The 27906-nt window shown below is 55.7% G+C and overlaps 1 protein-coding gene across 7 annotated transcripts in view; it reads right to left on the reverse strand.

Annotated features, from left to right (window-relative positions):
- The window catches only part of NPHP4 (nephrocystin 4), a 109011-nt gene that overhangs the window by 61335 nt on the left and 19770 nt on the right, over window positions 1–27906 (reverse strand). For 6 of the 7 annotated variants that reach the window (XM_040459581.1, XM_040459554.1, XM_040459573.1 and 3 more), the window contains 6 exons: window positions 22928–23100; window positions 21747–21811; window positions 18403–18558; window positions 7361–7497; window positions 5293–5474; window positions 4476–4602 (listed from right to left, as the gene is read on the reverse strand). In XM_040459581.1, coding sequence (XP_040315515.1) covers window positions 4476–4602; window positions 5293–5474; window positions 7361–7497; window positions 18403–18558; window positions 21747–21811; window positions 22928–23100 — 840 coding nt within the window. The remainder of the gene's footprint in view (window positions 1–4475; window positions 4603–5292; window positions 5475–7360; window positions 7498–18402; window positions 18559–21746; window positions 21812–22927; window positions 23101–27906) is intronic. The other variant, XM_040459608.1, reaches the window with a different exon arrangement.

A 27906-nucleotide genomic window follows, 5' to 3' on the forward strand; every position in this document is an offset into this window, starting at 1 on the left:
AGACCACCCGACTCAGAAATGGGCAACGGACTTGAACAGACATCCTCCAACGAAAATACAGGCCCACAAGCATGTGAGAAGATATCTGTTCAGCATCACTGACCATCAGGAAAATGCGAATCAAAACCACAGAGAGACACCACCTCATGAAGACTATGAGTGCTGGCGAGGGTGTGGTGAAACCAGAGCCCTCAAGCACTGTTGCACTGTCGGCGGGGAACGTAACGTGGTGCAACCGATGTGGAAAAGTGTAGGGGTTCCTCAAAAAATTAAAAGTAGAATTTCCACACACTTCAGTAATTCTGCTTCTGGGTATACACCCAAAGGAATTGAAAGGAGGGTAGGGTCTCGAAGAGACACGGGTATTCCCATGTTCGTATTAGCATTATTCACAATGTCTAAAACAGAGCAGCCACCCAGGCCCCTCAACAGATGGCTGGATCAGTAAAATGTGGGATAGCCGTCCTTCAGCCGTAAGAAGGAAGGAAATTCTCCAACATGCAGCAACATGGATGAGCCGTGAGGACATTATGCTGAGTGAAGGAGACCAGTCACGAAGTACAAATACTGAACGATTCCACATACGTGAGGTCCCCAGGGTTGTCAAAGTCATAAAGACAGAAAGCATATGGTGGTGCCCGGGGCTGGAGAGTGGGGCCAAGGAGGAGATAGTACTTCCTGGGGCCGGGGTTTCAGCTTTACAAGAGGTGAAGGGTTCTGGGGATGGATGGGGGTGACCACTGCCCAAGAGTGTGAACGTGCTTAATGTCACCAAACCACAGTGCTTAAAACCAGTGAAGATGGCTAAGTTTATGTTGTGTATTTTTACTACAAGAGAAAAAAGACATTAAAAAACAAAAGTCAGAATACCACTGAACCGTACACTTTAAAATTCTTTTAGGCCTTGTGAATTTCTCAGTGAAATATTTTTTAAAAAGACAAACCAAACAAACAATTTTCAAAACATAAGTGAGTGGATATCTTTCTTAAAGCCCCGAGGGAACCCCAACATTCAGGACAAAACAGAAGAGCCGGCAGCAGATCCCCTCATTCAGCGCTCCCCCCGCCCCTCGCCCCCGCCGCCGCACCCACAGGGCGCCCTCGGTGGGGGCCCCCCCCCCCCCCACCCACACACACACAGTGGGCACTCTGGGCAGATGGAGGGCAGAGGCCCAGGTTGAGCAGGTGGAGGTGTGGCTACGCCATATGGAGGGCGCCACCATGGTGATGCTGGGACACCCGGCTCGCTGCAAGGGACGAGCCAGGTTATCCTGAAACGTTTCCAGGAAACCCTCAAGACGCCTCTATTTCCAAGTTCTACAAGTGCAAATTCACATCATTTCAGAATAAATCAAGGCATGATTCGCACACGCCCGATACATATCGTCAAAATGTTTGGCTCTGAGGAATCCCAGGCACCTGGCGAGCACCCAGATCTTTGTTACAGGGACTTGTCTTGTCCAGAGAATACCAGCACACACGTAAATAACAGACCAGCTCACCTTCCCCTTCTAGACATCCGGGAGGTATTCTGCCACGTGACTCCAAAAAGAAGGGCTGTTTTGATCTCTGGCAGCCTGTGGGGGCTGGCACTTCTGACATACAAATGCAACAGAGGACCTTGGGCCCGATTGTTTTTACGGCTGCCTTCGTTCTGTGTCTGTCTCTCAGGTCCTGGGAAGTCTGCTTTCTCGGCAAACGCTGATGGAGCCCACACTCCCGCAGCTGCTGGCGTTCCAAAACGCGCCGCCCCGTGCAGGCACACTGTCCCCACGCGCTCAAATTCCCGGGAAGGAAGCTGTCTGGTGGGAACAAGTACCCCTCCGGCCCTTCACCGCCAGCCCAAGACAAACCACCCAGGCTCCAGCTGTGCTGGCTAAACACAAGATGCGAAAGCCCCACAGCGGACCGCCACCAAGGGGCGTGTCTTCTCAAAACCGTTTCTCTAGTTCGTTTTTAGTGACCGAACAAAACACTCAGGACCAAAAACTTCTCTCAGACACAGGTGACTGGGTGTAAGCTGGACACACTCCAGCCCAGATGGTGTCTCCCCATCCGGATAAACCAGGTAAAAGTGACCTGTCTCACAAAGGGCCTCAGGAGACTGAGGCCCGTAGCTCCCGGTCCAAAGCGGGAGGAGTAACGGAACACGGGGTTAAGGGACGCGGCCAGGCCATCCTGACAACAGGTCGCAGCACGAAAGGCAGCATCCGTGAGGGAGACGACCGTGGCTGCCCCAGTCGTGCAGGAAGACCTGCTTCAGAAACCGTTTTCCAAAGAAAAGTACAGTTAGCTTTCCGGCTCTGCCGGTTCCGATTCAGGAAAGGAGGCGAAGAATGTGCACGCGGGCTGCCTGGGCATCGATCGGGTGATACTGGAGAAACCCGCGTTAGGCGCTTAGGCGCGTCGACGGTTTTGCAGCGGTGTTTTTAAGCCCCACCGTTGGGAGACACGTACCGAACCGTTCAGAGAGGCAGCGATGGGCTGTCTGGAACCTACGCGTCTGGCCGTGAGCAGGTAACTTCTGGGTCCACCACAGGCTTCTCTCTGCCATCGTATTTGAAATCTTCCACAACGAAAGGGTTAAAGGAAGAAAAGAAACGTACGTGCCACGACGTTCACGGTAACGAAAGCAGGTCGTGACTGGATTTTGCTTGAAAATAAATCAAAACGGACTGTGGGAGTCAGTGCAGACAGCAGAGGGCAGCGCACGCAGGTGTGACACCACTGGGCCACCCGGTTCGTTTCACTGTTCGCCGTCTGCCTCAGTTCGTGTCTGAAGCATCCGCCATACGAAGCTCTAACTCAGGGAAGGAAGGGGAGACCTACATGTGGGACGCAAGTGAAGAGTGTGCCCCACGACGGCCCAGAGAGGGTCCCAAGGCAAGCTGGCTGCGGCCCGTCCCCCCCACCTACCCGGGCCACACCCCACCACCTGCCACAGGTTAAGCATTTCCATGAAGAGTTAACAAAATAATAAAGTGTCACGTGAGACACATCCCTTCCTGCTTAGGTGCTTTGTAATCGCAAGCAAATCGACACTGTATGCGACACCGTGTGTTACATCATTACGTGGTATGACCACAGTCAACATTCTGGCGGGACACCATCTACGTAAATGGGACACGGAGGGCGCCGCGTCTCCCACCGCCACCCACGTCCTCCCAAGGGCAGCTCTGGGGTTCCAGCCCCAGAAGGCCCTCCCTCCCCGCAGAGCCCCCCCCACCCAGGCCCAGGATGCCCACCCCAGGCAGCCAGGCATGCTCACACACGGCTGCATCTTAGATACAGTTCCTGGTAATAAATAAAGAAAAGCAACCTGGGAAGGACACAGTGTGACCGTGTGTCCAGCTACAATCACAACACCCGCCTCCAGATTTGCTCACCTGATCAGGACTCGCGATTATGCTGATCTGAGGTGTGGATGGCAGAGAGGTCAGCTCACTGCTGCCAGAGAACATGAGAAGATACAACCGCCCCTCCGCTCAGCACCCTGTCCCCTTCCTAAGGCGCACCCCGGGGGCCATGCTCCGTCCCGCTCCTCAGACCGGCCACCATGGAAGGTACCCGGTCATCCTGGTTTTGTTTTCGACCTACTTGTTAAATTGATAACTTGCTTTTTCAAACGGAAACCGGAATCTTAAGTGTGGCATGATCTGGGTTTTCCAAAGAATCGACCTCCATGATGTAAATGATGTCTATATGCTATACCATGACCTCTGAATAAGGCAGGGGTGTGGGTACCGACCCCCACATGGTCAAAAACCTGCGTGGAACTTTTGACTCTCCAAAAACATAACTGCCAAAAGCCTACAGCTGACCAAAAGCCTTACCAATAACAGAAACAGTCGATTAACACATGTTTTGTACGGGTACGTATTATATGCTGTATTCTTACAGTAAAATCGGCTGGAGAAAAAAAAACGTCATTAAGAAAATCGTAACAAAAAAAAGAAAATCTTAAGAAAAAAATACACTTACAGTACTCGACTGTATTTACCAAAAAACACCTGTTAGAAGTGGATCCTGTGTTGCTCAAGGGTCAACCGTATTTCTTCCAACTGAACCCTACAAATCCTTGCTCTTAGTTATGAGATAAGCACATTATCAAGTCACTGTAAGACATTTATCACTTGTCCGGATTCAAGCTTTACTACACTTAATATCATATGAAAAATACATTAAGATGAACTCAGTTTCCAAAATAAGTATCAATCTGGTAATTGTGAATTAACGCTGTGGTCATGCCCACCTGTTGCACTCTTTATTACCACCGGCTGGCAGAGCGTCCTATCACCACAGAGACGGGAAATGACAGTGACAAAGCGATCGCTAGGGAGAAGTGTTTTGTAGGCTCACGATCGCGATCTACACCTGTCACCCACACTGCTAATATTACGCTGCTCTTAACAGAAACAACATTAGTGGCGACTTTGTTGACTCTCGGGGCACGGAGCCCAGGGCCGGGTTCTCACCTTGCCGTCTGCCCCTGAAGGGCTGTTGAACACGTACTCCAGCTGAAAGACAATGGCAAACGCAGGGTGACGGACCAGCTCACGGAGTCGGAGGCGGCTTCTCAAAACTAGAGCCTGGTTTCCAGAGCTGGGTCAAGAACAGGGCAGAGGCACGTCAGGCTGTGCCCCGCTGCCCTGCACCCACCTGGGCGCCGGGCGCTGCTGGTGCAGAGTCCCCCCCCTCCCAGCAAGGCCACTGGGATCTTCTGTGTGTCCGGCCCCCAAGGCAGTTCCCAAATCAGAGCCTTTTCAGGTGCCTCAGTCAACACCTAAACAACAATTTCCAAATTGCCAGAGCGTATGTGAGGAGGACGGAACGGTACGGCCGGGTCTCCAGGGAGGCTCGTCCTCCAGGGCGCCCGCCTCTGCCCGGATTCTCACGCGGCACTCCTCGGAGAGGTCTCAGGTTCTGACCTGGGAGGCACAGGACTCAACGGGATGCAGACCGTCCTGCCTGCTGGTTCTCCATCATGGGAGAAATGGATCACAGGCACAGCTGGGGGAAAGCGTGCCAGGGTCTCCTCAGACCCTAAGCAGCCATAGCGGGAGGCATCTCTAATAGCACAAATGAGGATTTTCCCAAGCTTATAACACCGAGGTCTGCTCCTGATGGGTACAAGTCGCCAAGACAAAACAAAGTCAGCCAGGAAGAACCCCAGGCGGGCAGTGCACACTTCTCGTGCAAAAACAAATTGCATTTCGCTCTGATCCCGGGTTACATGCACACTCATACCTCCTACCTCCGCAGGACCAGACCTCACATCCCCAGGAAGAATACCTGGCCTTTGAAGAAGAGCCAACTTTCCTGCTGAAACTGGCGGAGCGCGTCAAGGCCACGTCCATCTCGGGCACCAGCACCACGACCTGCGGCCTCTGCACGAAGCCCAGACCGTTGTGCACACCCACGCACAGGCGCCGCTCCAGGATCTCCAGCGTGCCGCTGTCCCGCGGAATGCCCTCCTGGGAAAGCACGTAGGAGACAGAGTAAGTCCCTGCGCGGGCCGGCAGAAGCTCCCGGGGGAGGGGCAAGCAGAGAGAAGAACGTTCAACAGAAGTTGCAGGAGTTTGCAGATCAGATGGTGCTGAGTGAACAGGAGTCCAAGCAAATGACAGGCAAATAAGGCCATCGAAACTACTGGCCCTAGGCCATTTTCTAGGTAGTTTCAGCTTTTCTCACAAGGACAGCCTTCTGGGAGCAATGCACCCCGACACCACCTCCCCGAAGACGCCCGAATCGTTGAACTCTTGCTCAGGCTTCCGTGGCGGAGCTCAATTCTCAAGGTGCACCAAACAAGCAAGCAGGGACCCAGGCCCCAGGGTGCAGGAGCCCACCGCCCCCGAGGCGCCTCCGCCCTCCCCGACACTCAGACACCGGAGACTTGGGCACAGGGGGCAGCAGGAACAGGGAGCATGTTTACGTGGGAAGTCATAAACCAATAAACATGGACTCTGCCCCAAAGTGATCGCTGGATATTAAAGTGTTTCATCTTAACAAAAAATGTACAGGCACTTTAACAAATGAGCAAGGATAGTCCTCCAGGCTATTACTGTTTATTAAATTGTGTGATCGTTGCAGAACGGTCCCTGAATTTTCAAGTTTTCTTCACTGCCCATTAATCAAGCTGAACAGACCTAAACTCAGCCTATGAGTAATGAAAATAAAGCGATGGAGGTAAGAGACCAGCTACCAGTTGGGTAGGAACAAAAATACAAAGCAGTAAATCACGTGAGAAAGTGATTTTTATGGGAACACATAGAATTCAATGCTGATGCTCCTAAAGCAGCTCTCCCCTCACGCAGTCCACTCCGAGCAGCAAGAACACAGCGGGAACCACAGCAAGAAAATGTGTGCTGCTATGGTTCCACCCTGTTCTCTGCTTGCGTTTCCGTGTCATGCGACACATCACAGGGAGCTGCCTTTTCGAGGACGGGTAGTGAGCACAGAGTCCGTCTCACCCGTGCGCGCCGTACTGCCACAGAGTGCCGGGGGGGCACCCGCTGGTGGCATCACCCACCTTCACGGCACGTGAAGACTGAAGGTCCGTGACGGGACAGCACGGTGTGACGCACCTCGGCTGCAGCGGCGAACCAGCCAAGTCCCTGTCCTCCGGGTGCAAATACCCCACCGAGGGGACGACGACAGAGGAGCGGACAGGTAAGGAGACCGGGTGCTCTCGGGGAGGGCCAGGCACCCGGAGAAATGAGCCAGGGGGCGGGAGGGGCCGCGGCCTCAGCAGCACGCTCAGGTGGCCGGTCAGGACAGCTGGGTTCGCACAGAGACCTGAAGCCTGAGAGGAGCCACGGGAGGGTCTGGACACAGAATGTCCAGGAACGTGGGCTACGTGTCCAAAGGTCACCGTAGGGACGAGCTATGGCCCGTGACTGCCCGGAGTTTATGGGAATGTGTCACACGGGCAGGTGGAACTGGACACTGTGAGAGGAAGCCCCGTTCACAGAACGCGGCTCCACTGGGATAAAATGACAGATTTCTAGTCTTCTCCTTGGAATGAGCCAAGAATCTCGAAAACGGCCTTTGTAAGTGCAGAATGTTTTACTGGTTTCCCTATGCTCATTTGGAGGTTTAATTTATTTTTAAATGAAGACTGTTTTAAGATATAACAAAACCAACGTTAGCAGCTTACGGTAACAACACCTTTGTCACACCGAAGTTAAGACGACAGGCTAGATGTCCCTCTTCAGCCACAAAGAGGGAGCACACGGGACCGTGTCATCAGGGGCTGAGCCGTCCACCCTAGTGGCATCAGAGGCCGGCAGCATCCCCATCTCTGCCCTGCCCTGCCCGCGTCTCTGCTGATCAGATAAAGTTCCCTGATGGAAGACAGTACCTCCCGGAAGCGATCACTGACGAGGAGTTCCAGAAGCTCTTCCTCAAATTTCTCCAGGGAAGGATAGAGCGTGAAGAACAAATCATCCAAGTCCCACGTGACAGACTTCTGAAGGCGAGGCTTTCGGAGGGCGTCCCCTGAAAACAATGAGGGGGCTCGTGTAGAGTATCCGCGGGGAGGCCACGAGGGGGTCCAGGGCTCTCCCCCACTGAGGGCCAGGCCGTGGTGCCCGCCCTCCGGGCAGAGGAGAGACCACGGGCACGGCACTCAGACCGAATCAGAACCCACCTCCATTCACACGGAGACACCAAGCTGATTCAACAAACCCAGATTTCATTTACGGCCCAATTTCTCCCTCCACCCTCCTCCAGACACACGTTTTATAATTCAGCAATCCAAAGAACGCAGACTACAGAATGCAGGCTAACATCTGTTCCTTTCGGTTTGGTTTCCCTTTGTCACTGACTTCCTCTCTAGCGAGAACCCAGCCAACGATGCCGTTTCTAATTTTTGTACATTTACCTTGAACCATTTGGAAACATGCAGAAATACTCATGAGCACATTAAGGCAACAAGCAAAAACACTGTCTGGGCTGGCACCACCAGGCAAGAGCCCCTGTCCTGGTCAGGAAGCAGCCTCAGACTAGGAGCTCCGTGAGGACAGAAGGGGACGGTGGGTCCTGGCATCTAGCTCGGTGCCCGGCTCAGAACAGGTGCATAAACCCTCGGCCTCAAGGGGCGCAGTCAGATCTGTGCAGAGCCCTCCCCTCTGGGCTGTGGCGCAAAGACCAGGGCAGCAGGACAAAGGCCAAGCCCACTGCTTCCCCACGAGCCTACAGCCCAGGCTCTGGCACCATGGCCCCAATCCCTGCATTCGATCTTCCTGCCCTGCCGCCCTCTTTGTCTCTTCCCGAGCTTCTACAAGCAAGAATTAAGGTGCCAAGTCAGACTTTCAGAGCCGATTCCGAAGTCAGAGAACGAAAACAATCGATGTGAAACTGGCGGAGGAGAGCGCAGTGAGATCCCCCCGACGTCCTGCAGAAGGTCAATCAGCACAGCCAGAGGGACCCCGTCGTTGCCCCCAGGTGTACCAAGACCCTTAAAAATATCCACAGCCACCTTCGGCCTCGGTGATTCCACTTTTTCATCCTATTCAGCAAAATTAATCAAATGTAGAAGCAAAGCTTTATGTGTGAGAATACTCATGAAACCTGATTTATAACAGAAAAAAAATAAGAAACTACCTAGCACTCACTAGTGGGGGATGCTGAATAAACTACTGTGTGTCCATTTAAAATGAGAATGAACTCATATCGCCAAGGATGACTTAATGACTGAAAAGCAATCATAGCATCGTAGGTGAAAATAATCCACATAAAATTGTGCATCAGACCCTTTAGTGCCAGTTTTTCTAAAAAATCTATGCACGTACAAGGACACAGATACCTGGGGGCAGTAGTTGCAGATTATTCCATTTCCTTCTTTACGGTTTTTCTACACCTTCCCCGTCACAAACACGCATCAGATTTGATGCTTCTGAGAAATTTTCTGCATTCCTTTGTAACTTAAAAAGGAGCATCTGAAGCCGGTCGGTTGATGAGTCAGAACCCATTAAAAGTGCAGGTATAATTACTCACAATGGCCAGAAGGTAAAAATAACCCAGCGTCCAACAGCAGATGAACGGATGAGAAAAACGTGGTCAACCCACACGTGGAATATTCTCCAGCCTTCAGAGGGAAGGAAATTCTGACACACGGATGACCCTTGAAGATGTTATGCTAAATGAAATAAGACAGTCACAAAAAGGGCGAATCCTGGGCGATTCCAGTCACGCGAAGTACCAGAAACAGTCAGAGTCAGAGACAGAACGCAGAAGGGTGGGCGCCAGGGGCTAGGGGGTGGGGGTGGAGAGCGTAGACAAGGAAGTTCTGGCCGTGGATGGTGGGGGTGGGTACACGGCAACGTGAATGTACTTAATGCCACAAAAGTACACGTTTTAAGCTGCTCACGTGGCCAATCTCCTGCCATATCGACTTTGCCACAATTTTTCTTTAGAGTCCAACCTTTCTCGAAATGGTCCGGCAAGTGTCTGAGGCACATCCTGAATGGAGACCTTCCGTCAGAGGAGGAAGAACCGCACGTCTGCACAGCCTGGCCCTGAGGAGCAGAAACCACGGCCCCAGGGCCTCCCCCCACACAGGCCGACGGGCCACACGGGATTGCTCGCGCAGGATTTCACAGAAGACGAGGCAGGGAGGCCACGGCCCTCCGGGGGCAGAGAAAGGAGCAGCCGGGACCGACCCCTGGCCGGCTGGACCCGGGCAGGTGGCGCAGGTGAACGAGCAGAGCGCCAGCGGCGACGCAGACCGGGAAGCGAGCACGCGGATGCAGCAGGAAGTTGAGGACAAGGAGGACGACGTAAAAGCGAGCCTGTCATCTCGTTCTCTTTATAGGCTCCACGCTTCCCGTCAAGTAGAGAGCAAGGGCACGTTAGTCACTCGCCCACACGGTGGGCAAATAGGCTCAGTCCTCTAGCGGCCCTGGTGGCACCCTCAGCACGCGGCCGGCGCCCTTCTCCCACAGTCACCAGAAGGAACACATTGCCCGCACACGCACGCCGCCTCGGAGCACGAGCAACCCCTTCGCGGGTCACCGAACAATCCCTCCGCTCTTGACTGTGGCTGAACTGTCGGCCAACACAGCTGGCCAGAGACAGGGGCCAGTCTCGAGGGCTCCAAGGGGGCACGGTGGCCCTCAAGCTCCCGGTGAGACCCCCCACTACTGGCCTTAATGCAGTGGGACCACTTCCCCTGCCCCCGACCTGGGCTCTGGTCACTGGCCCGAGGCACCCTGGGGCGGGGGGACAACCAGCTGTGCCCAGCGCCCTCCCGCCTGATGATCCTGTGCCAGCAATGAAGAAGGGCGCCGTCACCCTGCACGACACGGCCCGCGGGCAGGGAGGAAGGGAGCGGCCACACCGCACGACACAGCCTGCCGGTCACCTTCTAGGTGCGGAGAATAACATGCCCTCGGTGCCCGCCTCTCCCAAGTGCTAAGCCTTGTTTCTGCAGAAACACAAAGGGGAAGCCCCGGGGCCTGCCCACCACGACCCGCTTCTCCCCGAGCTACTCCTGGGCAGCCCCCGGGCCACAGGTCCTTCCGGGGTTCCAAAAGCGCCACTGACCGTGGAAAGACAGCCCACTGTCTGCAGGCTGCAACCAAACGCAAAACCTTGGCCCAGGACCAGGGGCATCACAGCCAGGACAGAGCCACGCGTGCAGTGGTCGCTCAGAGCACGACAGCCAAGCGGCTCGGCAGGAAGGCAGAAGTACAGGAGGCAGCGGGGAGCAGGAGACAGAAGAACAGGGTGGAGAGGCACACCGGCAGCGACACAACAGCTCCAGGGCCCAACGTAACACCACGACGGCGACAACAGACCAAGGACAGGCCGGCCACCAGCAGGCCACCAGCAGGCCACAGCAGGCCACAGCAGGCACGGAGCCACATCCGAGACGCAGCAGACGGGGACGGGCTGGGCCCTGCGAAGCACAGGGGACGGTCACCAAACCAGGGCCCATCAGCAGGAAGAGGACAGGCTGGCGGCGGGGTCTCCATTTCCCTGGGCCGACGCCACCGCCCTCCGGGGAGGGCTCGTGTGTCTTCCCGGCAGTCAGAATGAACTGTGCACCTCCTGGAACCAGGGAGGGTAGCGGGGAGGTTACGTGTACTCCGGGGCCGGGGTCCGGGTGTGAACCCCAGTTCTAATCCTCAGCCTCCTCAGCTGCGAAAGCAAGGTGACAGCGCCCACTGCAGGACGGCGCTGTGGGGACCGAGCTAATACGTCAACGCTGTGCCCTGGAGAGGAGCCACGAGCTCGGAGTCACGGGCTCCTGGGAAAGGGCGCACACATATGTGTACATATCTCCCAGACTGTCATCTTAAAGCCTCAGCACGGCTCATCCCGGGAAGAGTCTATTCTCTTTATCTTACAAAGGCAAACGGGGCTTGGACAGCTAAGTGACTGGCCCGAGGCCACCCCACTCACAAGAACGTGCATGAGGGAGACTCAAATACTCAAGCTGCTGAGCACACGTCCACGAAGGGCCAGGCAAGTACCGTGAGGACTTCAGGGAACGAGTGGATTCGCAAATGCAGAATCCGTGAGTAACCAGGGCGGGGAGTGCTGGGAGCAGTGGACTCAGGCAGAACTTGGGGCGCTGGCTGAAGCCAGCCCTTGCAGAGGCGGGCTGGCAGCACAGACGAACGGACAGACTCACGCTGTGTGCTGCCGCCACGGCCCATCCCGCGGCGAACCCGCTCCCCCTCGCCAATCGCCCACGTACGTAAACTGAAATGAACTAAATCGGTGGGGGGGCGCGGGCCATTTCCCAGACAGATCTCCCCTGGGATGAGTCCTTCTGGTACCACAGCTCTAGGGGTGACAGCGCGGCAGCGGGGGCGAGCCCCGGGTGTTAGGAAGGGGGCAGGGCCCAGCGCTTCTGGAAAGGACCCGGTCCAGCAGGAAGCAGGCTCTGCACAGCCTCCCCATGACAAGAGCCATCAGCGACAACAAGAAGAGCCATGACCCAGGGGGCCTAGGTGGCTCAGTCGGTTGAGTGTCCAACTTCGACTCAGGTCACGATCTCACAGTTCGTGAGTTCAAGCCCCGTGTCAGGCTCTGCCTGCTTCAGATTCTGTGCCTCCCTCACACTGCCCCTCCCCGCTCATGCTCGCTCGCGCGCTCTCTCTCTCAAAAATATATAAACATTAAAAATAAATTAAAAAAAAAAAAAAAAAGAGCCATGACCCTGGTCTCACAGTGAGGAAGAGCGTCCCAGGCACAGAAGGGGGGGAGGAGGGAGGAAGGACACCTCTTCCATCAGGACAGCAGGCTGAAGAGCCGTATCTGCACTGGCCACAGAGAACCTTCTACAGCCTGAAGGACCCGGGAGGCAGGGCTGGCTGGCATCCGGCAAGCTGTCCCCCGGCCACGTCTTGTGAAAGGCACAGGCTCCAGAGAAGGGCTCTCAGCAAAGCAGGCCTCCCCGGATGCTGTACCGCAGAAGGCAGCCCCAGGGCAGCCACAGCAGAGGACAGTGTCCCACGGAGAAAGGACAAGAGGTCCTGGGCTGAGCCCTTTCCAAGTCCTTGGCACTGGGCTCCACCAGCCCGGTCATCTGCTCCCAAAGGCATCTCCGGGACAGGTCCCAAGAATGCCCCCCATTTTACGGAGAAAACGCAGCAGCAGAGACTGGGAGAGCTTAGGAAACTCAGGGCTCACCCCACGGCCAGGAGTGGAGCCATGCTCACCAAGGTCTGTCGGCCCCACTGGACGGCTCCAACACCACCGTCTGTATGTACTTGCTCAGTGCACCACCCACCTCAGCGCCAGGATGGATGGAGCCTCGGCAGAACCGACCGCCCCAGGGGGCAGCTCTTGGCCCTCATGCTCTGTAACTGGGCCTAGCTTTCATGTGTCTGTTGCCAAGCCTTTGGGTACAAATCTATTTCCCCAAAATAGCACTGCTCCTATGGGAAACAGACCCATTTCCCTCAGGGATTCCCACGCACGCACTGCCGAGAAAATGGGGGTTACAGGTGCTGAACAAGCAAGAATTCCCTCCTAGTGACATCCTTTGGGGAGGTGCTCGGAAACACCCCCAGGTGCCCAAGGAGCTCCCCACGAGGTCCCAACAGGGTCCACAACCTCCCAGGGACACAGCTCTCCTGGAAGGATACTGGATTCATCAGAACGCACCCTACCACACAAACAGCGCTGCAAGAGAGGCAACGGGAAGAAAGGAGGCTGAGACGTGGCGCTTCTACAACACCTGCTGCCTCCGATGGCCGTGGTGAGGCGTGGGGTCTGCCCCTGCTCAAATCCACCCAAGACATGAGCACTCCACTAAGAGGCGCGCGCCGTGCCCTCACCCCTGCTCAGGGCCTGTGCACACAGATGCACCCAGTGAGCCTTCCTGAATCCCAGACAAACCAGAGCATCGGTGGCCAGAAAAGGTATAAAGGTGCACACCACACTGGGGGCGGTGGCTTTCTCTGGGGCGGTTCCCTGGGGACTGAGGCCGGAAGGAAGACTACCTTTGTCGTGTTAAAACTGGAGCTCACACAGGGCAGGAGCCTGCTCTGCTGGCACCACCCCTGCCCACCGGCGCCCCGCGCTCACATGGGGCAATCCAGAAGCCGAATCCCCTCCTCACAAGGATCTGAGTGGTCTGGGAGCCTGGGAGAAGAACCCCGCAGCCTCTGAGGTGCCTGGATGCCGTCTGCTGAAATGCACCATCAGCAGGTCAGGGGGCGGTGCATCCTTAAGGAGCACCTCAGGGCATTCCTGAGTGGGGACACCAACCAGAGCGGGCCACCATGTGGCAGCCGAGGGAGGGTCCGCGGGAAAAGGCCGCTTGCGGGGCATGTCTACAGGAGCGGACACGCAGGAGGGCGGGGCAGGGCCTTCCCAGTACAGAGCGGCCACTCAGTGAAACCAAAGGGAGGGACGAAGGAGGAAGGCAGTGAGGAAGGAAAGGTGGGAGGCAGATCACCAAAGCGGGTGTTCAGAGCGGATGAAGGGGTCAGAGAGCCACTGGTCTGCGGGTCAGGGAGGACGAAGGCTCACTGTGAGGATGGCCGTGGGGGAGGCGCACGCAGCAGGGACACCTCAGTGTCAGTCTTCCTCGGCCTCCCTGCCACGCACACATTCCCGGGACTCACGGCATCCAGACCACCTCTGTGACTTCCACACAGGTCTCCCCGGAGGCCCCGCCCCCCCAGCCCAGATGCCGCCGCCCCACCCCCCCACCCAGATGCCACAGAGTCACAGCTCACTCCCACTGAGCCCCTGGCAGAGGTCCATGGTCAAGTGCTCTGCTCCAGACGCTGCTGTGGTGGCAGCTCGCTGGGTGTGGGGGGAGCGGGAGGCCCTCCGCTTTCCTCCAGCTAGAAGCACCATGGGACGTGGGCCCAGGACCCCCACACCTCCCTGAGCACCTGGCGAGGAAGCCTCGCTCGGGACTCCGTTCCGTCCAGTTCTAGAAAACGGGCTTCCCACTTACATTGATGACCAGCTTCCACTGCACTCAGCCACTTTATGCAAAGCTCTGCATCTGCTCCAGGGCCGGATGAGCGACCCGAGCCCTCTCCCAAACCCATCTCCAGAGACCACCTCCCACGCCGAGAGAGGCAGCCGCACGGCACCGGGCCCATGACCGGCTCACAGCTCTGCGGCCACGGGAGCAGGCCAAGGAGCCCCAGGGCAGAGGCTCGCTCGAAGCCAGGGCGTGGGGGCTCTCCTTGCAAGCAGCAGCTTTCAGGGGCACGTGAACAGTCAGCCTGGTGCTGATGCGGCTGTCCAGGCCTGTCACACAGAAGCCAGGGAAAGGTCAGGACCAGGCAAAGAACAGAAGACAGAGCGAGGGAGGCTGCAAGGATTTCCTAGTTGCAGAGAAGAAACGACAGACCGACAGCACCTGCTAATCGGCACAGATTCTGAAAGCGTCCCTCGAAGGGAAGGCCTGCCTTTCTTCCGGGGAGTGACGAGGAGCCACCAGAACAACCACAATTCAGACCTGTCGTCTCCAGTCCCTCCCAGGCCGAAAACCACTCTTCAAAAGTCAGTCCTCACACAAAGTGGGGAGTCAAACTAGGGAAATGGGGAGAAGGTCGCGACTGTGTCGCCGTATCCTGGTCGTGACGTCGTGCGACAATTTGGGGCAAACTGGGCAAAGGACACACGGACTCTCCCTGCGTTATTTGTTAAAACCACATGTGAATCTGGAATGACCTCAATAAAAATTTCCGTCAAACAAGTCTCAATCCTCCTGTACTGTGGCATTTCCCAAGCAAACAAATATCCACGTCCCCCCATGACAGCAAAATAAAGTCAGACCGGCTGCAAACTGCACGTGAATTCCACCACGGAAGCCGGTCCCAGTCCCTGCCTTGGCCCTTTCAGGGTGATAAAACGTCACCCAGCAAAGAAACCCTTTTCCAAGACTGAGTCACAAAAGCCCAGAAGACCCTGGGCAGGATTTATAACACAGACCGTAACCGCTGTCAGGACGCGAGCTGAGGGCCGCAAGGCCGTGAGCTAGATTTTCAACCTGGCATCCTGCACGCGAGGCAAAGACTGAGCACAACGGGTTTCCTTTCTCAGAGTCTCAGGTGGTCACCGGGGGCCTTGGTGAGAAGCTGCATTCTGGTCCTTTCTCCCCGAGAAGGGGGAATGTGCCTGCCTGCCCACCCAAGCATATTCAGGCTCCACTCCACAGTCCCTGGTCATTGGTTTTTATTTTTTATTTTTTAAATTTTTTTAATGTTATTTATTTTTGACAGAGAGAGAGAGAGAGAGAGAGAGAGAGAGACAGAGCATGAGCAGGAGGGGCAGAGAGAGAGAGAGACAGAATCCGAAGCAGGCTCCAGGCTCCGAGCTGTCAGCACAGAGCCCGACGCGGGGCTCGAACTCACAGACCGGGAGATCATGACCTGAGCCGAGGTTGGACGCTCCACCGACCGAGCCACCCAGGCACCCCATCCTGGTCATTGGTTTTTAAATATGACACAGAGGCGCCCGGGGGGCTCAGTTGGGTAAGCATCGGACTCTCGATCTCAGGTCAGGTCATGGCCTCAGGGTCACGAGATCGAGCCCTGTGGCTCGAGATTGGGCTCTGTGCTGCCAGCGTGGAGACTGCTTAGGACTCTCTCTCTCCCTCTCTCTGTCCCTCCCTCGCTCACTTGTGTATAAGCGCTCGCTCTCTCTCTCTCAAAATAAATAAATTTTTAAGAAAACAACAACCTAAACTGTCATCAGTTTTGCAATTTCACAGGCACCGCCTGCATCCGGTAAGTGCCCCAGTGACCAGCTGGCTGCCCACACGAAGGGGGCAAATGGGAAGCCACTGGGGTTCAGATCCCTTCAGAAGACACGACCTTGGAGGACTCTGTAGCGGCCCCCCGACCCCTCGGACTGCCACGAGATACTGAGAACAGACCCGGGGCCGTCGGAGCTGCCCTCTTGCCCCAGCCGTAGTGACACAGACACAGGCCCCCGATGAGCTGTGGGTATTGCCAGGTTTTCCCTGCAGCTCTGCTGACACCCGCTGGCGAGTCTCAAAGTGATGGAGCCGCCTCGGGCCCCAACGAAAGGCTGCTTTCCCAGAACCCCAGGTCGGGTAAGACTTACGTAAGGGACTCTACGGCAGGTGTGCACCTAGGTTCTTGACATCAGCACACGGCACAGCGGCACTTACAGGGCCCTCCGTGACCGACGGGGCCAGGGTCTCCAAGCAGATGCAGGTTGTCACGTTGCTTTCAATCTCGACAGCAGAGACCCTGTGGCATTTTCTCTGTCTCCCTGTCTGTCCCCTCCTCCCTCTCGAGGGGACACAAGAGGATTACAGAGGGCGGGAAGACTTCCCATATGGGGCTGGGGGGTGGAGGGTTGAAGCTCAGTGAGCCACGGCAGACCCAAAGCCGGGACCAGTCCTAGGACTTGCTTCTGTTCATAGTTAATTTATCGTTTTTCACGCATCGTTATCTCTTCTCAGGAAAAACAGTGACCTCGTGATGAGATGACCCCCACGGACCCATCCAAGAAACTCATGGACTCAGATAACAACGTCTGCATCCCAGCACGGACCCGAACACCAAGCCACGTGCAGGGACACCGTTACTGGAAACATTCTCACACTGGAGCTGAACTGCACCTTTTCTTTGGGTTCTTGAGAGTCGCTGTTCTAAGTCAAAACTCGGCACATCACAACTCACACTCACGCCCCATCCTGCTCTCCCTGGGCCAGAACAAGGAGCCAGACCACCCAGGACAAGAGGTTCTGCCATGCGGGCGGGAAAGAACTGGGGTGGTCCCTTCTCCTGGATTCCTCACGCAGCCGGACTAAAGACCCCTGGAAGTACCCAGAAGGAGCATGAGGCCCAGGTCAAGGCCCATCAGCAGGACCCCAGAGCAGAGCACATCTCTGCAGTGATCTCCGAGGCATGAAGGGGTTGTCCCAAATCCACCGCTGGAGAACCTACTTCTAAATCACACCAAGACGGAGTCCTGAGGCTTCCACGTGGATTCCAGCGTTCAAAGATTACCAACCCACTGCACACCACGTTCATAACAGCATTAGGCACAACAGCCAAAAGGCGGAACGACCCAGGTGTCCATCCAAAGGTAAATGGATGAATACAACGTGGTCCATCCGTGCAATGGAATATTATTCAGCCTTAAAAAGGGAAGGAAACCCCAAAATGTGATTCAACACGATGACCCTTGAGGACACGATGCCAAGCGAAATAAGCTGGTCACAGAAGTGGAATCCTGATGATTCCACTTCTAGGAAGACCTCAGAGGAGTCAAATTCAGGGACAGAAAGAACGGTGGTGGCCAGGGGCTGGGGGAGGGGATATGGGGAGTGTGTATTTAGTGGGGACAGGGCTTCAGGTTGGGCCGATGAGAAGGTTCTGGATGTGGATGGTGGTGGTGGCGGCTGCACAACCACGAGAATGTGCTTAACGCTACCGAACTGCACACTTGAAGAGGTCAGAATAGTAAATTCTGTGTCGTGTCTATTTCACCACAATTTAAAAGTAATTAATAATCGAGCCACGGACAGGGGCGTCCAGGAAGGCCGAGAGATCTAGCAAGTGGTTTTCCTGACCTTGGTCATAAAGATGTGAACTACGTGTCTTACGAAAGCGTTTCCCCAGGAAAGAAAACAGAAGTGATCTGAGGGACACGAGACACCGCTCAGAAGGGATGACAGGCAGACAGGGCATTGCCCCTCCCTCCTCCTCCCTCTCATCCCCTCCTCCCCCCCCACCCCGTCCCTGTCCTTCCCCCTCGCCCCACATCACCACCTCCCCCTCCCCCCTCCCCCCTTCCCTCTCCCACCACCACCTCTACCAGGCCACTTGCTGAGGGTGCCTAGCCACACCCAGACCCCTCTGTAGAGCCCAATTCCTATGAGGTCTAGCCATCAGCCGTCAATAATACAGACACACCAAATGGAGAGAGACGAGCAGCCCTTACCCTTTTCTCCGTGAGCGGGAAGGAGGCCAGGAATGTGCTGCAGACCAGACACCAGAAGGTTCTCGGGAAGAAGATGGAACACGGGCTCCAGGAGCGGGTGTGGCCTCAGCATGTACTGCAGGCTGCAGCTCTCCATGAGGGTCATATGCTTGTTTTCTGGGGGAGAAAACACCCGTGTGACAGCTGTGACCAAAGGCCCTTTGGGTCAAACCAGTCGATAAACTGAGCATCTAAGAAAGAAACACCGCAAGCAGGAAACGCATTTTTCCACGAAGGCAGGGGAAATGCTCTGTTCAGCCTAAAAAGCAAAAAGAATTGATCCTTAAGAACTCTCTGGTGAAACTACAAACACACATACCTGCTTTTTTTTTTTTTTTTTTAATGTTTGTTTATTTCTGAGAAAGACCATGCATGCCACAAGCAGGCAGAAAAGGGGGTCAGAGGATCAGAAGCGGGCTCTGTGCTGACAGCAGAGAGCCCGATGTGGGGCTCGAACTTACGAACCGTGAGATCATGACCTGAGGGGAAGTTGGACGCTTAACCGACTGGGCCACTCAGGCGCCCTCCCAGATACTCGTTTTTAATGCAACACAACAAAATCCCTCCTGCTCACCCCTCCCCACCGAGTCATGAAGTCCAGAAACCGCCCGGTCCCCATTATCACCAGGGGTCCAGAAGGCACCCTGGGCCCCAGCCTGCCTCCCTTCCCCACTCAGCACCTGCATCATCGAGCCCACGGAGCAGCAGGACTGGGACCTGGGAGCAGCAGCCTCTGAATAGAGCCCAGCCCTCAAGGACAGACCAAGACACAAACACCACGATACCTGCAGCACAAGGGAGAACGGGACTGAACCCCATGTAGGTGTGGACAGCAGACAGCGGACCAGGGAGAGTGAAGAGGGAGAGCATCCTGGAGAAAGCGACGGCTAAAAAGGGTTCGGACACAGAGCTCGGGAAGATGGAGGGAACAGCATCAACAGGAACTGAGGTTCAAGGAAGGGCGGCGCCCAGAACCACAGGGCCCTGGAGTTGAGACGGACCAGAGACAGCCCCTCTACACAGCCCCCCAAAAAAGTCTTGCTGGGACTTGAATACTTCCACTGACAGGAGCCTAAGCACCTACTACAACGTGCCACACGATTTCATAAGAAATGAGCTAAATATGACCTACTGCATTTGTTAGAAAACGAAATGAACGAAAACTACATATGTAATACCTAACCACCACAGACACAGGGTCTGCTGCCTACTTTAAGATTTAAATGCCCTGAAAGGCACTCTCCGTATGGCTGGTTGGAAAGACGCTGGCCGGGCCTCCATGGAGGGAAATCAGGAGAAATGTTACAAACTAGTCCTCAGACCCAGCACCCCAGCTTCCGGGAGTTCAACCCCCAGCTGTGCAGGCACGCGTGCAAAACGGCAGCTGTCCACACCAGTAACGTTCCCAAACTCTGTTCCCTGGGTCCCCCAAGGTTGGCTCGCAGGACCACTCAGTAAAGCACGGATCGCGACCTCAACGACAGCACGCGGCCGTAGGAAGAGTGGGGGGCGCTCCAGGCACCAACAGGAAGACTTCACTAAGGCAAACTGTCAAGGGGAAAAGAGGAGGCAAAAATGAGAGCCTGGAAATGTGCTCTTGCCTCTGTCCCACACGAGGGTCCTAGAGACACCTAGGGGTGCAAGGGAGGGAGCAGAGCAGTGGGGTAAGGCCTCACTGGACCTTTTTAAACTTTATGCTGTTTTAATTCTCAATCATGTCAATGTGTTGCCCATTCGAGCAAGAAATCGGTACATTTCGGGAAACGCCCACGAGAAGGTGACCCTCATGCTCTCAGCTCCCAGCACACAACCTTCCACTGCTGCCCCAGGACAAGCCGCTGGCTGTGCACATCTGTCTAAAGGTCCTGATCCTGGGATGCCCGGCTGGCTCAGTCGATGGAGCATGTGACTCTTGATCTCAGGATCATGATTCAAGCCCCACCGTTGGGCATGGAGCCTATTTAAAATTAAATTTAAAAAAAAAAAAAAAAAAAAGTCTTGATCCTAAGGATGCTCCAGGACACAAAATGCCAGCAAAGTAATGATTAGACTCAATTAAGAAATAACCTAAAAGTCAATTTCTATCAATAAAATTAAGTTTCAGGGGCACCTGAGTGGCTCAGCCGGTTAGGCATCCAACTCTTGATTTCAGCTCACATCATGATCTCAGGGTTCCTCGCGAGTTAGAGCCCCGAGTCGGGCTCTGCACTGACACCACAGAGGCTGCTTGGGATTCTCTCTCTCTGCCCCTCCCCTGCTCACTCACACGCATGGATGTACATGAGCTCTCTCTCTCTCACCCTCTCTCTAAAATAAGTAAACTTTTAAAAAAATATCTTAGGTCGCCTGGGTGGCTCAGTGGGTTAAGCATCCAACTTCGGTTCAGGTCACGACCTCCCATTCCGTGAGTTCCAGCCCCGTGTCAGGCTCTGGGCTGACAGCTCACAGCCTGTAGCCTGCTTCGGATTCTGTGTCTCCCTCTCCCTCTGCCCCCTCCCCACTCACGCTCTGTCTCTCTCTGTCTCAAAAATAAACATTTAAAAAAATTTTTTGAATACTTTAAAAAATAAAATAAAGTTTTGGACTGATTGCTCCTCTGTAATGAAATTTTCGCCAGATTCAGTGGGCAGTGGAAGGCGTGGGATTGGCTCAGGACACGGGGCAGGCTCAAAGTTCCTGTCACAGAATCCGGCAACAAGTCTAAGACAAGAAAAGCCATCCTCCCAAACGGATCCACCTCCGACCACCTGACCCCTCCACACCCCCACCCTGGGCCTCGGAGATGTTCTACCAGGCGCCCCCATCCATCTGTCCATCCTCCACACGGCTGCTGGGCCTCGTGGGGGACGGCGGGAGGCCCCGCGGGACGCTCCTCTGCGGTCAGGCACAGCTGGAAGGCCGTGCCGTGCCGAGCGGAACCAGGGGACCTCACGGCGAAAGGTCTCTGGTGCCCGCGCGGCCGGTGACCGACAGCAACTACCCCGTCTGGTGGGCAAGGCTGCCGCCCCGGTGGCCAGGAGGCTCCGGGGCTGCTGTCCCAGGGACGTCCGCAGGAAGCAATGCCCTCCTCTCAGGCTGACACATTAGAGTTCCTTCAGTTGTGTCCAAACTCCGGGCCCGTGAGAAGTTTTGCCCTAATTCACTAAATAAATCCGCTAAGCTGATAGGTTTCCACGGAGAAAGATCCCAAGATGGACTGAGGGCAGAGAGCACTCAGAGTTACAGGGTGAACCAGTGCTGTTGAGGACGGCAGGACCTTCCGCGGGAACACCGCGGGCCAGGCCGGGCCACGCCTCGTCGCTTACGTTCTACGGGGTCGTGGAGAAGCGGGTGCAGGAGGGCGCGGGGGGTGCCATGGTACAGCTTCAACCTGCAAGACACGTCCAGGGGGTGCACGTCAACTCTCCGCGTCTTGCTTCCAGTCACCAGACGTCAGCCACACGTCTCGGAAGGAAAGCACGCAACTCACCAACCGCCCCACACCTACTAGAGCTTTCTACACACCAGACAATCACACCTTCCGCAGAGAAGAGAGATGGCCAAGCGGAGCAGCAGCCCCCCCGTGCCACCCACGCCCCTGGCGCCCCCCACACCCCCCCGTGCCCCTGGCCACACACTTCCAGCACACGGACAGCCCGCCCCCACGCACCCAGGCACTAGAAAACTACGCCAGGGAAATTTATAACGCTCTGAAATGTCCCAGCAAAGACAACGTCTGAGGAAGTGCCATGGTTGTGTATCCAGACCACTGGTTTTCTCAACCAGGGGTGAGACTGCCTGATATTTGGTATCGTCCACAGGTATTTCCAATGGTCACAAGTGGGGGGAGGAGGCTGGGAGGTTTCTGGCATCTAGTGGGTAAGGCCAGGGATGTTCTCAGAGATCCTGCAGCACACAGGATGCCCCCCGGCAAAGACTTATCCAGCCCCAGGCGTCAGCCCGCCCAGGCTGAGAGGCCCTGCTCCAGAGGGACAACGTAAGCGTCAACCCCGGCCGGCGTGGGGACACACGGTCTTCTCCATCGTGGTCTGTGCGGCTCCTGGACAGGGCCTGGCACCAAGTGTGTATGCAGGAGTGCCCGCTGCTCACCGCGTGCGTGCTCGAGAACGTATCTGGCACCCCCGCAGCCTTACGAGATGCACACCGTTCTCTCTCAGGCACACACGAGGGAATTCGGAGCCAAGAGTCTAGGTGCCTGGCCCAAAGCCCCCCAGGACTAAGTGAGAGCCTGCACCCGCCTTATACCACCTCCACGCCCAGGGCCAGAGCCGGCCCCACCCCCATCTAAAGGACAACTCCCTGGCTTACTCAGAAATGGCAAACCCAGCTACTCCAAAGCAAAGACCTCCCAGAGCACACACCGTTGGGAACAGACCACAACACAAGTGGACAAAGGGAAAGCTTTCCGTGTGGGGGATGATGAGCAGTTAACTCTCCCCAGAGTGAGGCTGGAAAATCCCAAGGATAAAGAAAACGAGGCAGATACCGCTTGTCCTGGGAGGCTGAGGTAGGAGACTCCAGCTTGTTGCCGAAGATGCGAAGAATTCCGAACCCACATGACAAAGCCTGGAGGGAGCCATCCGGCCTCCTGCCCTCGGTGACCACTTCGACCACAGCCACGATGTTAGGGTGGTTTAAGGACGTGTGAAAATATAAGGACTGCAAAACAGAAACCAGAACGTAGGTGACGGACTGTCCTGCAGGTCCTAAAATGCCGCAAACGTGTCTCCTCCTGGGACACACCTCCTTCTAGGGCGTTGGAGCAGAATAGCTCCGTCGGAGTCGGAGTCGGAGTCGGAAGCTAGTATCACGACTTTTCATTCGGACGGGAATGAATGAAGCTGTTCTGTTCCAGGAGCTCCCAGCCACTCCCATCCACTCCCATCCACGGAACGTGCCGCAGGCCCTGCACCTAAAGGCAGGAGCGACTTCACGCCCCCGTCACCTCGTGGGAACCAGTCATTGCAAACACACGCCTGCCGACCCGTCCCACAGAACACTCACCGCCTAAAACTTCAACCCAGCTTGCCAACGTCGGCCCTAGTCTGTTTTCTGTGCAGCCGTTAAGAAGTTCCACCAAACCAATTGTTTCAACTAAGCAGGATCCTTAGGTTTCTTGAGACGCTATGTAATCATCCCCAGTTCAGAGCCCAACTAACATCTTTTTACGACAAAAATCACCTCGACAGCATTTTCTTACAAGACTGTTTTTGGACCTAAGCCAAGTAGACGGTATTCAGGTGGCTCCTAAAAGGTTTCCCACCTGTCACCTTTCCGCTCCATCCTATGCAAACAGAGCCCCAGCTGGGCCCTGTCCCGCCCCGTCCCCCCCCGCCCCACCCATCCTGGGGGTCGTCCTGGTGGTAGCCTTAAGGGAAAGACAACAGAGGGGAGTCAGAGCCACCTGCCTCTGCGCCTGGCTGCACGGTGGCGTTCTCCGTTGGCACAGAAGAGAACGCGCCTCCGCTCTGTGGGCTCTGTGGTTCTTTTATTTCGTGAGCCCAGCGCAGTCACCTCTGTTTAAAGCTAATAAACGTCGTCGGCACCGAGGATGCGGACAGGATCGCGGCCGGGCTTCGCAGGTCAAACCTAGACAGAGGTGCTGAGCTGTGGCTCTGCACTGGGAGCGTCCCCGGAACTGCACCCGCACTGGGGGAGAGTGACGGGTGAGAGGTCACCCCCTTGCACACATAGACCCCCCCACCCCAGCCAGGGAGCGGTAAGGCAAGGCCACGCTGGGCAGCTTCAATGTGATTTAACCGTGGACTAATCCCCCATTAACGACTCATTACCAGGGTGTCACCGAGAAAACGTTTCCTGTAATCACAGACTGTCAGCCCAGAATAACAGAGAGACACATTAAAACATCAGCCGTGAGATATAAATCGTTATTCTATTATCTTTTATGGCAAAATGATGAAATAATGGCCACTCACAGCTGACAGGTGGTGGGACCAAGAGAGAATTATGTTTCTGTTTCCGAGACTCAAGAACTGTTCTTGAACGGCCGGCCGCAGCGTCGGTTTGTCACCATCTCACCTGTCCTATCAATACCTGGGTACGTCCGCGTTAGCAACACCGCCCGCTTCTCCTTTCGGCAGCGAAACAGATGCTCCGATGCAAAGCCACGAAGGTCCCCCACTCGGAGGTCACCCTGACACTGCTCTGCCTGGAGCAGTAGCACCAGCTGTTCAGCAGGCCCAAGTTTGAATTTAGGGCCGCGGCCCTTCCCTGCCATCTGCCCCCGAAGACGATGATTTGAGACCGGAAACGACAACAGCAGAGCCCCGCTGCTGTCTGTCCCCAAAGACCCCACCTTCAACCAGGAGCATCGGCCGCCGGGAGCACAGCATGCCGACCGTGACCCGAGGGCCTGAAGGGTGTTACCCTGTCACTACTGACCGTGAAGGGCGCGTGCTCTTTTCCAAACGTCATTTACGGAGCCTTCGGTGTGGGGAGAGCACCGTGCTGAAGAATCTCTAAGGAGCCTGAAGACACGACCCCACCCCCAAGTTCAGAGCTCAAAGGTAAGGCCAGCCTCGGCAGGTATAAAACACAAACCCCCCAGAAGCCTGTGGAAGTAAAAAGGCTCCCAGGGGTGAGAGCACAAGGCAGCCGTGGAGCTTCTCAGAAAGAACACAACAGGCCCCAGGGTCACCTGTGCCGAGCCCCGGTCAGCAAACAAGGCCACGCCTGACCTAGTGCGGTCTCCACCTCTCGGGCACATAACCTTTAACCCGGCAACCTGGGACTCCCTGGTCGGTGCTGGTGACACAGACCACCTGGTTGACCCCTGCCTTCCCCCCACAGGAAGGGGACCTCGCCCGAGAACAATGTTCTCTCTGCAGAAACGACTTTTTCCCACCCTGTTCTAGCCCTGCACTCTGTCCAGCTCCCCGGAGCTCCTTTCTATTTGCCAGATGGGATGTCGCCTCATTCATGAGTCGTGAATACAGCAAATTAGATTGTCAAATTTACACAGCTGATTTTTGGTTTTTGGGGTTTGTTGGTGTTTTTTTTTTTAGCTTAGTTATTTATTTTGAGAGAGAGAGAGAGAACACTCAAGCAGGCGAGGGGCAGAGAGAGGGAGAGAGAATCCCAAGCAGGCTCCACACCATCAGCACAGAGCCAACGCAGAGCTCAGACTCAATCCACGAGATGGTGACCCGAGCAGAAATCCAGAGTCGGACACTTAACCAACTGAGCCCCCACGGCCCCTGATTTTTGTTTTCTAACAAGCTTTAATCCTCTGGTTGCCTTGCGGGGACAGTCCCCAGGAGGGCAAAGTGGGGCCAGCCCGGCTCACCAGGTACCGAGGTGCCATTCCCACCTTGCAGCACGTGATTGGACTCCGCCAGCACTCCCGCCAGCACTCAGCTGAGCCAAAACTGCAAATAAGCCCTTCAGTGTAAGAATGTCTAATTAACACCACGAGGCAGGCTGCGAGAGGAAAATCCTGTGCGTCAACTAAAACCGCGTGATTAAAAGTTTGAGTCAAGCCCGTCAAATTACCTGCAAGAGAAGAACTCTCGGGACTGAAGAGGGGGGCTCTCGTTCACTCCAGTCACATCCCCACTCATCTACACTTGACAGGATTCCTCCCTGATGGGGTAAACAGGTTAATAAATCATGGAAATGCTCCTGTCTTAACGCCTTCATCTTCCAAAACATGGACACCATTTTGCCCAGGGACCAGGTCCTCATTTCTCACCCACATGACAGAACTGAAATGGGGCGTCTGATGAAGCGCCGTGATGGAGAGGCCGCGGCCACGTGTCCCCAACTGCACTGCCACTCGACCTGCTCGCTTCAGTCGCAAGCGGAAGGCTGGGCGGTGAGGCCAGGGAAGAGAGGAGCAGGGATCGCAACAGTGTCTTCGAGCAATTCTTTTCCAACAAGCCTTTAACAGAGAATCTTCAGGAAGGCAGATGGCTTACCAACACTTCCTGCGGCCTCCCACTTGAGGCTCAGATGGTTTCCTGTGCACTTGCCACCATGAGCCCGAGTGCCCCAAACCCGGGGACTCTGTGACACAAAACTCTCCTCTGGGAAACGCAAAGTCTCCAGCTCCAAAGTCAGAGGCTTCTGTGCACCCAGGGCAGAGCCCGCCATCACCCACAGCACACAACACACAACAGGGCCAGCCCCAGGGGTCAGCCCGCCCAGGCTGAGAGGCCCTGCTCCAGAGGGACAACGTAAGCGTCAACCCCGGCCGGCTTGGGGACACACGGTCTTCTCCATCGTGGTCTGTGCGGCTCCTGGACAGGGCCTGGCACCAAGTGTGTATGCAGGAGTGCCCACTGCTCACCGGGTGCATGCTCGAGAATGTATCTGGCACCCCCGCAGCCTTACGAGATGCACACCGTTCTCTCTCAGGCACACACGAGGGAATTCGGAGCCAAGAGTCTAGGTGCCTGGCCCAAAGCCCCCCAGGACTAAGTGAGAGCCTGCACCCGCCTTATACCACCCCCACGCCCAGGGCCAGAGTGTCCACTTTTTAATTTTTTTTAACATGTATTCATTTTTGAAAGACAGAGAGAGACACAGCATGAGCAGGGGAGGGGCAGAGAGGGAGGGAGACATAGGATCCGAAGCAGCTCCAGGCTCCGAGCTGTCAGCACAGAGCCCGACGCAGGGCTCGAACTCACAGACCGGGAGATCGTGACCTGAGCTGAAGCTGAACACTTCAGGCACCCCTAGAGTGTCCACTTTTAAAGAGGAAATCACATGGCTGTCACCACCTGACGAATAAGACCATGTGAGAGTGGATTCTCGTGGCACTGGCACGGTAGCAGAGGCTACCCCACTAGCTGAACCTCGAGCTCAGGCCGCTGGTGTACCTACCCCTGTAGCAACACCAGGGGCTGAGGGGAGCCCTGGAGGCAGCCAGCCCGGTCTGTGTGGCGGCGGTCCTGTCTGGTCACTCCCATAAAACACAAGGAGGAGGAGAGACACCTGGGTGGCTCGATCAGTTAAGCGTCCGACCCTTGATCTCGGCTCAGGTCGTGATCTCACGGTTCACGGGATCGAGCCCCGCATCAGGCTCTGTGCTGACAGGGTGGCACCTGCTTGGGATTCTCTCCCTCTCACTCTCCCTGCAGCTCTCCAGCTCTCTCTCTCTCTCTCGAAATAAATAACTTAAAAAATATACGAGGAGAAGGAAACAGGACGCTGTCACTGAAAGCCTGCATGTGCTTTGTTAGGGGGAGAGTTTAAAGGAGAACGACATACGTCTCAGAAGGAAAATGCAGAAACCGCACGGTACTTTGGCTTCCCAGATGATTTTTCAGAAGATACTTTTTGAGAGGTGGAACAAATTATTAACCATCTCAGCGGAAGTGAAAGGCAATTCCTCTGCACCAGGAGGGTCTCAAAGGACAGCACAGAACTCTGGTCTCTGAGCTAAGAGGCTCCGCCAGGCAGCGCCCGGGTGGCCGAGCCTGAGGTCAGGAGGCTGAGCCTCAG

This window comes from Herpailurus yagouaroundi, unplaced genomic scaffold (genome assembly GCF_014898765.1).
Source record: "Herpailurus yagouaroundi ecotype Mexico unplaced genomic scaffold, PumYag 77, whole genome shotgun sequence".
Classification (NCBI taxonomy): Eukaryota; Metazoa; Chordata; class Mammalia; order Carnivora; family Felidae; genus Herpailurus; species Herpailurus yagouaroundi.